This window comes from Salvelinus fontinalis, chromosome 11, assembly GCF_029448725.1.
Source record: "Salvelinus fontinalis isolate EN_2023a chromosome 11, ASM2944872v1, whole genome shotgun sequence".
Lineage (NCBI taxonomy): Eukaryota > Metazoa > Chordata > Actinopteri > Salmoniformes > Salmonidae > Salvelinus > Salvelinus fontinalis.
Window position 1 is genome coordinate 36723093 of NC_074675.1, and position 13002 is coordinate 36736094.

The 13002-nt window shown below is 43.4% G+C and overlaps 1 protein-coding gene and 1 non-coding gene across 2 annotated transcripts; both read left to right on the forward strand.

The window, feature by feature from the left end:
* The first annotated feature begins 790 nt into the window (after positions 1 to 790).
* Positions 791 to 12988, forward strand: LOC129865651 (60S ribosomal protein L34). Its single transcript, XM_055938591.1, has 5 exons — positions 791 to 823; positions 1341 to 1413; positions 1686 to 1785; positions 8092 to 8195; positions 12864 to 12988. The coding sequence occupies exons 2-5, from the start codon at positions 1349 to 1351 to the stop codon at positions 12946 to 12948; spliced, it is 354 nt and encodes a 117-aa protein (XP_055794566.1). The 5' UTR covers positions 791 to 823; positions 1341 to 1348; the 3' UTR covers positions 12949 to 12988.
* trnaa-ugc (transfer RNA alanine (anticodon UGC)) lies at positions 2069 to 2145 on the forward strand. The gene has a single exon. It is a non-coding gene; the product is annotated as a tRNA-Ala (tRNA).
* Positions 12989 to 13002: the final 14 nt, after the last annotated feature.

The following is a 13002-nucleotide window of genomic DNA, read 5'->3' on the forward strand; positions in this document are numbered from 1 at the left end:
CAAACCCTTAATGACGCTGGGACAATTGTGCACCGCCCTATGGGACTCGCAATCACAGCCGGTTGTGATACAGCCTGGAATCAAACCAGGGTCTGTAGTGATGCCTCTAGCACTGACATGCAGTGCCTTAGACCACTGTGCCACTCGGGAGCCAAATTAAATGAGAGATGTGCATGGTAATTTGTTGTATGGCTCCTTCGGGATAATGAACCCATCAGGGCCAGAAAAGGTGAGGAATATATTGTGCAATGGTTGTGAAAAGAAAGGGGGGAAAAATATTCCTATGTCTTATTATAACATTCCTATGTCTATTTACTTTACATTAAAAAAAAATAACATAGATTTTCTCTCTTCTCACTAATGGCAAATGGTTGCATTCTAATTAATATGTTTTCCTGTTTTTAGATTTTTATGAATACGTTTTTCACCATATCCCCATTTGCACAAAATACTTGCCAGCTTGCACTACAATATCTCAACCACTAGCAGATGTGTGTAAGCATGGTCTAAAGTGTGTGGGGAGGTGAGCACATTCTCACGTCAAGTAATTTATGATAATGAATGCCAACTTTTGCATGACGCACGTACATTTTGCCCTATATTTTGTATGTTCGTAAGGTTTATAAATGAGGCCAATGCACCGGCCTGCACCTACGGGTGTGAGGCTATTAGTTATATAAAAGTGCAATTCTCACGCCGACCTGCGAAAGGCAACAATACGCAACACAACGTCCAGTCTGCTGGAAACTCACAGGAAGAAGAAAAACGTAAAATTCCAAAGTAGCGTCTTTAGTCTTTCCTTTTCCGGTTACATTAATAGAAGGTATGGCGGCCTAAATTTCCTCGCTTATATTTAGTCTAAGTAATCTGTTGTAATCTGTGTTTATATAATATGACAAATCGTATTTTAAAGACCATATTTCCAGTGTTAGAAACCGTTAACACGTTGAGGATGATATTTCATGTTATCCTAGTACTTTGTCATCGCCCTCTAAGTATCATATCTTCAGTAATATTATCCCAAAGCAAAAATGTCTCCATTTTGGTAAAAAAAATAAAAATGCCATTACAGTTTTGCTGCCTTAGATTGACTTGTTTAAATTGACAAACTAAGGTGTATTCTTCCACGTGAAATCAACGTTTTCATCTTGATACGTTTGTTAGGTAGCATATCAACTACCTAGCTCACTTGGTTACACAGTCTTGTGCAGTAATGTGGACGCCATTGGCAGTCCCCGATACCATTTTTTTAATGAACAAGCTAGCTAGTAAATTATGTAGGAAGGGAATAATGTAATCAATCGGCGTTACACGTTATACTACTAATCATGTATTTGCAGGTATCATCATGGTCCAGCGCCTAACTTACCGTCGTAGGTTGTCCTACAACACAGCCTCCAACAAAACTAGGCTGTAAGTAGTTAGCATGTAGCTATAGCTAACTAATTACATTGATATTCCCTTGGCTTCTGTGCCATTCTTAGTTACTACAGTGCCTGTTTCTTTCTTGTGACCTAAACGGTTTGGTTGTTGATCGTTAGTACTGGCCTGCACGTGGTTGTATCTAGCTAGCTATGGATTTTAAATAAAAAGTTGTCTTGGGAAAACGAATGTAAGCATGTTTTCATCCCTCAAAATATTGTTACCAACTTTGCATTGTGTAATGTGTATTCCCTCACTTACAGGTCCCGGACTCCTGGTAACCGCATTGTGTACCTGTACACCAAGAAGGTGGGCAAGGCACCCAAGTCGGCATGCGGAATCTGCCCTGGTAGACTGCGTGGAGTAAGTATTGTCCTATGTACATCCTATCCCACTGCATAATATACAAACTGGTATTTTTCAGGTCTGTTACTGTTGTAGTGAAAAAACAACATGACCAAAAGTATGTGGACTACTGCTCGAATATCTCATTCCAAAATCATCGACATTAATATGGAGTTGGTCCACCCTTTGCTGCCCTAACAGCCTCCACTCGTCTGGGAAGGCTTTCCACTAAATGTTGGAACATTGCTGCGGAGACTTCCTTCCATTGAGCCACAAGAGCATTAGTGAGAGCATTAGTAAGGGTCCCGTGTGGCTCAGTTGGTAGAGCATGGCGCTTGCAACGCCAAGGTTGTGGGTTCAATTCCCACGGGGGGACCAGGTTTCAATTCCCACGGAGGGACCAGGATGAATATGTATGAACTGTCCAATTTGTAAGTCGCTCTGGATAAGAGCGTCTGCTAAATGACTTAAATGTAAATGTAAGGGAAATATACATACAGTCGAAGTCAGTGAGGTCGCGCACTGATTTTGGGCCAGCGTTTGTCGTTACAATTCTTCCCAATGGTGTTTGATTAAATTGTATTAGTCGCATGCGCCGACTACAACAGGTGTGTAACTTACAGTGAAATGCTTACTTACAAGCCCCTAACCAACAATGCAGTTTTAAAAATATGATTAAGAATTAAAAGGAACATGTAAAGAGCAGCAGTAAAGTAACAATAGCGAGACTATATACAGGGGGTATATATACACGAGGTAATCTAGGTAAAATGTAGCTACAGTTATTAAAGTGACTATGCATAGATAACAGAGTAGCAGTGGTTTAAAGGGGGTGGGCAATCCAAATAGTCTGGGTAGCTGTTTTATTAGATGTTCCGGAGTCTTATGGCTTGGGGGTAGAAGCTGTTTAGAAGCCCCTTGAACCTAGACTTGGCACTCCGGCTACCTCTGACACCGCCTGGTATAGAAGTCCCGGGTGGCAGGATGCTTGGCCCGAGTGATGTACTGGGCTGTACACACTACTCTGTAGTGCCTTGCAGTGAAGGCCGAGCAGTTGCCATACGCTGCAGTGATGCAACCAGTCAGAATGCTCTCGGTGGTGTAGCTGTAGAACCTTTTGAGGATCTGAGGACCCATGCCAAATCTTTTCAGTCTCCTGAGGGTGAATAGGTTTTGTCATGCTCTTTCACGACTGTCTTTGTGTGCTTGGACCATGTTAGTTTTTTTGATATGGACACCAAGGAACTTAAAGCTCTCAACCTGCTCCACTACAGCCCCGTCGCTGAGAATGAGGGCATGCTCGGTCCTCCATTTCCTGTAGTCCGAAAGGTTGCAAGATCGAATCCCTGAGCTGACGAGGTAAAAATCTGTCGTTCTGCCCCTGAACAAGGCTGTTAACCCACTGTTCTTAGGCTGTCATTGAAAATAAGAATTTGTTCTTAACTGACTTGCCTAGTTAAAACATTTTTTTAAATAATTTAAGTCCACAATCATCTCCTTTGTCTTGATCCCATTAGGACAAAGGAGGTGGTTGTAGACCATAGGAAAAGGAGGACAGAACACGTTCCCCCCCCATCCTCATCGACGGGGCTGTAGTGGGGCAGGTTGATAGCTTCACCATCAGTGTTGAGTTCAGGTCCCTGTACAGGCCAGTCAAGTTCTAAACCATTTCTGAATGGACCCCACTTTCTGCATAGGAGCATTGTCATGTTGAAACAGGAAAGTGCCTTCCCCAAACTGTTGCCACAAACTTGGAAGCACAGAATTGTCTAGAATGTCATTATATGCTGTAGCGTTAAAATCTCTTCACTTGAACTAAGGGGCCTAGCCCAAACCATTATTCCTCTTCCACCAAACTTTACAGTTGGCACTATGTATCTGGGCAGGTAGCGTTCTCCTGGTATCAGCCAACCCCAGATTAGTCCGTCGGACTGACAGGTGGTGAAGCGTGGTACATCACTCTAGAGAAAGCAATTCCACTGCACCAGAGCTTTACACCACTCTAGCTGACGCTTTACTTTGCGTATGGTGATCTTAGGATTGTGTGTGGCTTCTCCGCCATGGAATCTCGGCGAACAATTCTTGTGCTGACGTTGCTTCCAGAGACAGTTTGGAACTCTGCAATGAGTGTGGCAACCAAGGACTATTTTTACGTGCTTCAGCTCTCGGCGGTCCTGTTCTGAGCTTGTGCGGCCTACCACTTTGCAGCTGAGCCGTTGTTGCTCCTAGATTCCTCTTCACAATAACCGTACTTGCAGTTGACCGGGGCAGCTCTAGAAGAGCAGAAATTTTACAAACTTGTTGGAAAGGTGGCCTCCTATGACGGTGCCACATTAAGTCACGGAGCTCTTCAGTATGGCCATTCTACTGCCAATGTTTGCCTTTGGCGATTGCATGTCTCTGCCTGATTTTATACACCCGTTGTGTCTGAAATAGACAAATTCACTCATTTGAAGAGGCGTCCACTCACCGTGTGCGCACACACACATATATTAAAATGTGTGTATCTGTGTATATACACTGCTCAAAAAAAATAAAGGGAACACTTAAACAACACAATGTAACTCCAAGTCAATCACACTTCTGTGAAATCAAACTGTCCACTTAGGAAGCAACACTGATTGACAATAAATTTCACATGCTGTTGTGCAAATGGAATAGACAAAAGGTGGAACAGGAAACACTCCCAAAACAGGAGTGATTCTGCAGGTGGTGACCACAGACCACTTCTCATTTCCTATGCTTCCTGGCTGATGTTTTGGTCACTTTTGAATGCTGGCGGTGCTCTCAATCTAGTGGTAGCATGAGACGGAGTCTACAACCCACACAAGTGGCTCAGGTAGTGCAGTTCATCCAGGATGGCACATCAATGCGAACTGTGGCAAGAAGGTTTGCTGTGTCTGTCAGCGTAGTGTCCAGAGCATGCAGGAGCTACCAGGAGACAAGCCAGTACATCAGGAGACGTGGAGGAGGCCATAGGAGGGCAACAACCCAGCAGCAGGACCGCTACCTCTGCCTTTGAGCAGGAGGAGCACTGCCAGAGCCCTGCAAAATGACCTCCAGCAGGCCACAAATGTGCATGTGTCTGCTCAAACGGTCAGAAACAGACTCCATGAGGGTGGTATGAGGGCCCGACGTCCACAGGTGGGGGTTGTGCTTACAGCACAACACCGTGGAGGACGTTTGGCATTTGCCAGAGAACACCAAGATTGGCATATTCACCACTGGCGCCCTGTGCTCTTCACAGATGAAAGCAGGTTCACACTGAGCACATGAGCACATGTGACAGACGTGACAGAGTCTGTAGACGCCATGGAGAACGTTCTGCTGCCTGCAACATCCTCCAGCATGACCGGTTTGGCGATGGGTCAGTCATGGTGTGGGGTGGCATTTCTTTGTGGGGCCGCACAGCCCTCCATGTGCTCGCCAGAGGTAGCCTGACTGCCATTAGGTACCGAGATGAGATCCTCAGACCCCTTGTGAGACCATATGCTGACACATGCACATTTGTGGCCTGCTGGAGGTCATTTTGCAGGGCGCTGGCAGTGCACCTCCTTGCACAAAGGCGGAGGTAGCGGTCCTGCTGCTGGGTTGTTGCCCTCCTACGGCCTCCTCCACGTCTCCTGATGTACTGGCCTGTCTCCTGGTAGCGCCTGCATGCTCTGGACACTACGATGACAGACACAGCAAACCTTTTTGCCACAGTTCGCATTGATGTGCCATCCTGGATGAACTGCACTACCTGAGCCACTTGTGTGGGTTGTAGACTCCGTCTCATGCTACCACTAGAGTGAGAGCACCGCCAGCATTCAAAAGTGACCAAAACCTCAGCCAGGAAGCATAGGAAATGAGAAGTGGTCTGTGGTCACCACCTGCAGAACCATTCCTTTATTGGGGGTGTCTTGCTAATTGGCTATAATTTCCACCTTTTGTCTATTCCATTTGCACAACAGCATGTGAAATTTATTGTCAATCAGTGTTGCTTCCTAAGTGGACAGTTTGATTTCACAGAAGTGTGATTGACTTGGAGTTACATTGTGTTGTTTAAGTGTTCCCTTTATTTTTTTGAGCAGTGTATTTATTTCTACCACCACCGTTCAAAAGTTTGGGGTCACTTTGAAATGTTCTTGTTTTTGAAAGAAAAGCACGTTTGTCCATTTGAAATAACATAAATTGATCATAAATAAAGTGTAGACTTTGTAAATGACACTGAGGCAACTCCGGGATGCTGGCCTTCTAGGCAGAGTTGCAAAGAAGAAGCCATATCTGACTGGCCAATAAAAAGGAAAGATTAAGATGGGCAAAAGAACACAGACACTGGACAGAGGAACTCTGCCTAGAAGGCTAGCATCCCGGAGTCGCTCAGTTGCAAAATGATTTTCTAATGATCAGTTATCCTTGTAAAATGATAAACTTGGATCAGCTAAATGAAACGTGCTATTGGAACACGGGAGTGATTGTTGCTGATAATGGGCCTCTGTACGCCTGTGTAGATATTCCATAAAAAATCTGCTGTTTCCAGCTACAATAGTCATTACAACATTAATAATGTCTCCACTGTTTCTGATAAAATGAGCTTTTCTTTCAAAAATCAAGGACATTTCTAAGTGACCCCAAACTTTGGAACGGTAGTATACATACTATATACGTGTGTATATACATACGCACATTTGTGTGTGTATATTGAGGGTTGCCACTGTGGTATAATATGGCAGTCTTGTTTTACTCAGTGCTGATCTGGAGACCCAAACCGGTGCTGAACACGGAACCCAAACCGTTTGCGCTCGTGCGCCATCGTGCATACATTTATTTTGTCCCCCCACACCAAACGCGATCACGACACGCAGGTTATAATATCAAAACAAACTCAGAACCAATTACATTAATTTGGGGACAGGTCAAAAAGCATTAAACACTTATTGCAATTTAGCTAGCTAGCTTGCACTTGCTAGATAATTTGTCCTATTTAGTTAGCTTGCTGTTGCTAGCTAATTTGTCCTGGGATATATACATTGAGTTATGTTACCTGAAATGCACAAGGTCCTTTACTCCGACAATTAGTCCACACAAAACGGTCAACCGAATCGTTTCTAGTCATCTCTCCTAGGGTTTTTCTTCTCGTTCGTTCATCTTTCAGTCACCCACATGGGTATAACCAATGAGATGGCACGTGGGTACCTGCTTCTATAAACCAATGAGGAGATGGGAGAGGCAGGACTTGCAGCGCGATCTGCGTCACAAATAGAACTGACTTCTATTTTAGCCCTTGACAACGCAGACGCTCGTTTGCGCACGCGAGCAGTGAGTGTAATAATTTAATAATATAGATTTCAAAATGTATTTTAAAATGTATTTTGCGACGCGAGCGGTGTAGTCAGCCTGTTAGGGTGCTTTAACCAAAATGACTGTCTGCTGTAGTGGTGTGGGTGGGGAGAAATTATTTGATAAAAATGCTGTTTTACATTTTCAATTGGTTGGCAGATTTATTGTTACTTTTCTGACACTGGGCACCACAATACTGAGCCTTTCCCCCAATTCACTGCTTCCACTGACTATTGAGTTGCTGTGTTTTTATACAAGTTTGTATGGTTTTGAAGGATGGGTGGAAGTGCTACGGTGAATGCCCGGCCCATGTTTTTTCTTGACTACATTTAACTCATTTGAATTCAAGGGAAGGAAGTCACATGGGAAAAGTGAAAGTGGCATGTTATTAAACAATCTTTAAGGACAATTTCACCTTATTTGAATTTATCTGTTTTCACTGTTATAGACGTGCCCAGGCACTTTTGTGACAGTTTTGTTTTTGGGTAACTTATTCCTCCAGCGATATACTTCCTCGTGCTCGATCAGTGGTTGTAGGGGTGTGACATAAACAAAGTCTCCGAAAACATCCAAATACGTACTTTAAAACTGCAACACTCTCAGTATACTGATGTAGGTCTTTAATGTTGTATGCATGGATTTGTCATTCAGAACTTTATCCTTTGTTGTATTCCGTTTTGTGCAACTCCAGCGGTCTCCAACCAGCTGTGCGGGCTACACAGAAACAGCACAGCTGGTAGGAGACAGCCAGAATCGCACAAAATGTAATATGTAAAAGATAAAAAATCGGTATACAACGTGTGTTTTGTAAACAAAAAAGTGTCTGGGCTCTTCTAACATACTGCAATTTGAGATTTGGTTCAAATAAAGTTAACCTCTCCTTTAACAATGGCTGTGGCATTTCACTTTGTTTCAAAATGGTTTCTCCCATATTGTTTCTTCTGAACATTAACCTGGATTCAGGTTGTTACATCTGCTCACAAGCATTTGTTTGTCTTAAAGATCCGGGCAGTGAGACCCCAGGTCCTGATGAGGCTCTCAAAGACAAAGAAGCACGTCAGCAGGGCCTATGGTGGTGCCATGTGTGCGAAGTGTGTGCGTGATAGGTAAGAATATATCCAAAACACCGCCTTCTGAAGAATCTGTCCCAAGTGTTGTATGTCGGGTGAAATGTCCAGTTTATAAGATAAATATCTAGCAAAATGTGAAGGGTGAATGACTACAACTACCCATACTAGCGTACTACATAAACTGCCTATGTACTCATCGTAGCATACTATTTAGCACGTACCGTTTAGCAAGAAGTGGTCGCAACTTATGCAGCGGCTCCTGACTGCGGGTGGATTTTAGCAAATTCAACAGACATGCAATGGATCGCATTAACCAGCCTGTTAATGGCTATTTTCAATTAATTTCTCTTATTTGAATAGAAAGGGAATGGAGTTGTAGGCCTACTCAGTCTACCTATAATTAGCCTATCACATTCGACCATATCCTAATTTTTAAGACTGAAGCCAGACGCGGATAACATTTATTAGTTGTTGACGAGGTGAGACGCTACCGTCCCACATACCCTAGAGAGGTTAACTTCTTACGACTGAGATCCCGTAAACGGGATCGACTACAACAGCCAGTAAAAGTGCAGGGTGCCAAATTCAAAACAGAAATCTCATAATTAAAATTCCTCAAACATACAAGTATTTTACACCATTTTAAAGATAAACTTGTTGTTAATCCCACCACAGTGTCCGATTTAAAAAAAGGCTTTACGACGAAAGCACCCCATCTGATTATGTTAGGTCAGCACCTAGTCACAGAAAAACACAGCCATTTTTCCAGCCAAAGAGGAGTTTGTTACATTACTGCCTTATTCTAAAATTGATTGAATACATATTGAATACATATTTTTCATCAATCTACACACGCTACCCCATAATGACAAAGTGAAAACAGGTTTAGACATTTTTGTATTAAATAAGATATCTTATTTACCTAAGTATTCAGACCCTATGCTATGGGACTTGAAATTGAGCTCAGGTGCATCTGGTTTCCATTGATCGTCCTTGATGATTCTACAACTTGATTAGAGTCCATCTGTGGTTAATACAATTGATTGGACTTGATTTGGAAAGGCATACACCTGTCTATTTAAGGGCCCACAGTTGACAGTGAATGTCAGCTAAAACTAAGCTGTGAGGTCAAAGGAATTGTCCGTAGAGCTCAGAGACAGGATTGTGTCGGCACAGATCTTGGGAAGGGTACCAAAAATGTCTGCAGCATGGTAGGTCCCCTAGAACACTATGGCATCCGTCATTCTTAAATTGAATACGTTTGGAACCACCAAGATGTTTCCTAGAGCTGGCCGCCCGGCCAAACTGAGCAATCGAATAAGGGCCTTGGTCAGGGAGGTGATCAAGAACCCGATGGTCACTGACAGAGCTCTAGAGTTCCTCTGTGGTGATGGTTGTCCTTCTGGAAGGTTCTCCCAACTCTGCAGCATTCCACCAATCAGGCCTTTATGGTAGAGTGGCCAGACGGACACCACTCCTCAGTAAAGACACATGACAGCCTGCTTGGAGTTTGCAAAAAGGCACCTAAAGACTCTGACCATGTGACACACGATTCTCTGGTCTGATAAAACCAAGATTGAACTCTTTGGCCTGAATTCCAGTTGTCACGTTTGGAGGAAACATGGTGGCAGTAAAGCTACAGCATCATGCTGTGGGGCTGTTTTTCAGCCTCAGGGACTGGGAGACTAGTCAGGATTACATGGTGTACAGACAGGCTACTTACTATATGGAATTATATAAGCCCATGGAGAATCGACACACGTACACCCCGGTAAAAGCACCCGTCAATCAAACCCACTAGAGCAAATATTTTATCTTTAAAACATATATTTTTTTTTTTGCCCTACCGTAGGCTTTCCAAAAGTAGGCGCTAAGATGATCAATTGACAAGCAAAGTGTGAAGGAGAGAGCTATGTTAATAGTATGCCGATGAAATTGACAATCCTTAAAATAACAAATACGCGCAACATGTCAGTTGCCTATTTACCAGGGATGCTGATTTTCAAGGGGGAGTGAAAGATTTTTGAAATATTGTGAGGAACTATTATTTTGCTGTGTCATATATATATATATATATATATGTATATATACACTGCTCAAAAAAATAAAGGGAATACTTAAAAAACACAATGTAACTCCAAGTCAATCACACTTCTGTGAAATCAAACTGTCCACTTAGGAAGCAACACTGATTGACAATACATTTCACATGCTGTTGTGCATATGGAATAGACAAAAGGTGGAAATTATAGGCAATTAGCAAGACACCCCCCAAAACAGGAGTGATTCTGCAGGTGGTGACCACAGACCACTTCTCAGTTCCTATGCTTCCTGGCTGATGTTTTGGTCACTTTTGAATGCTGGCGGTGCTCTCACTCTAGTGGTAGCATGAGACGGAGTCTACAACCCACACAAGTGGCTCAGGTAGTGCAGTTCATCCAGGATGGCACATCAATTCGAACTGTGGCAAAAAGGTTTGCTGTGTCTGTCAACGTAGTGTCCAGAGCATGCAGGCGCTACCAGGAGACAGGCCAGTACATCAGGAGACGTGTAGGAGGGCAACAACCCAGCCGCAGGACCGGTACCTCCGCCTTAGTGCAAGGAGGTGCACTGCCAGAGCCCTGCAAAATGACCTCCAGCAGGCCACAAATGTGCATGTGTCAGCATATGGTCTCACAAGGGGTCTGAGGATCTCATCTCGGTACCTAATGGCAGTCAGGCTACCTCTGGCGAGCCAATGGAGGGCTGTGCGGCCCCTCAAAGAAATGCCACCCCACACCATGACTGACCCATCGCCAAACCGGTCATGCTGGAGGATGTTGCAGGCAGCAGAACGTTCTCCACGGCGTCTCCAGACTCTGTCACATGTGCTCAGTGTGAACCTGCTTTCATCTGTGAAGAGTACAGGGCGCCAGTGGCGAATTTGCCAATCTTGGTGTTCTCTGGCAAATGCGAAACGTCCTGCACGGTGTTGGGCTGTAAGCACAACCCCCACCTGTGGACGTCGGGCCCTCATACCACCCTCATGGAGTCTGTTTATGACCGTTTGAGCAGACACATGCACATTTGTGGCCTGCTGGAGGTCATTTTGCAGGGCGCTGGCAGTGCACCTCCTTGCACTAAGGCGGAGGTACCGGTCCTGCTGCTGGGTTGTTGTCCTCCTACGGCCTCCTCCACGTCTCCTGATGTACTGGCCTGTCTCCTGGTAGTGCCTGCATGCTCTGGACACTGCGCTGACACACAGCAAACCTTTTTGCCACAGTTCGAATTGATGTGCCATCCTGGATGAACTGCACTACCTGAGCCACTTGTGTGGGTGGTAGACTCCGTCTCATGCTACCACTAGAGTGAGAGGACCGCCACCATTCAAAAGTGACCAAAACATCAGCCAGGAAGCATAGGAACTGAGAAGTGGTCTGTGGTCACCACCTGCAGAATCACTCCTGTTTTGGGGGGTGTCTTGCTAATTGCCTATAATTTCCACCTTTTGTCTATTCCATTTGCACAACAGCATGTGAAATTTATTGTCAATCAGTGTTGCTTCCTAAGTGGACAGTTTGATTTCACAGAAGTGTGATTGACTTGGAGTTACATTGTGTTGTTTAAGTGTTCCCTTTATTTTTTTGAGCAGTGTATGTATATGTATATATATGACTTAACAGGACAGAAACCAGACACATTTAAATTATGGTATGAAATAAACCAAAACTTGTTTCTCAGCAGTGTGGCAGGTGGTTAACTCTGCAAATAACGTTTTCACTCAGAACGAGACCTGTACATTTTGTAATACAATCATGATTATTTTTTATTTTTTTACCAAATGGCAGGGGTTCCATTTGACACATTAGCACATTATAGGCCTCGGTGACAGGACAACCTTGTTGATTAATTATTCAATCTGACACTTCAAATGTTTTTTGAAAGATCTATTTACTAGCATGCAAAGAAATAAAGTCTACATCAAACTTTTTTTACTCAAGTCCTATAGCCTATCGTGCTCTACACCCCTGCGTATCATCAGTTGGAAAGACAGATTAATTTAGCAAAACAATTGCTTGTCATTAGTGAACTCACACTATTGGGTAGTTTATCAACATGAAAATTAAGTTTATAAAAATAAATCCTGAAATGACTCTCTTCATCCATAACTCGGTGACATGGATATTCAATTACCGTAACAGCCCTAATCCTGCCCCATGGATGGTTCTGGTGTACTTGCATATTGAACTAACTATGCCAGAAAGATGTTAATGTAGACGCCAGCCAGCCGTAGTTGAATTTCTATCCATAGCAATTGAAGTGCATTTTGTTTGCTTCAGCAGCCTCTGGTTCTTTTAGGATGCTCTTGTGAATTCCGTGTGTTTGGATTAAAAACTACATTCTTTAGTCAAGTCTGATCCTGATCACATCTCTCCCTAACTGATAAATTGTGATTTTAAGTTGATGGTGGTTTTAGCTGGGGTTGTCAACTAATATCACATTGTGAGATTTGTCCTGGGGTGTGCTGTTAAAAGCAGTGACACTTCCTATGTGCAAAAAAATAAAGATGTTGGATGTTTCTGCAATGGTCTTTGCAACATGCATTCATTTGATTTCTTAGTGTTGACATTTGGTCACTATTTGTAAAGTAACCATCAATCAATGGCATGTCCTGAACATCTAAGTTAACTGATCCACTAACCTTCACCCTTCTGTCTACCACAGGATCAAGCGTGCTTTCCTGATTGAGGAGCAGAAGATCGTTGTCAAGGTTCTTAAAGCACAGGCACAGAGTCAAAAATCTAAGTAAATGTGTATTTGTACTACAAAATTAAAATAATTGAAATATGTTTAGTGTCCTGAC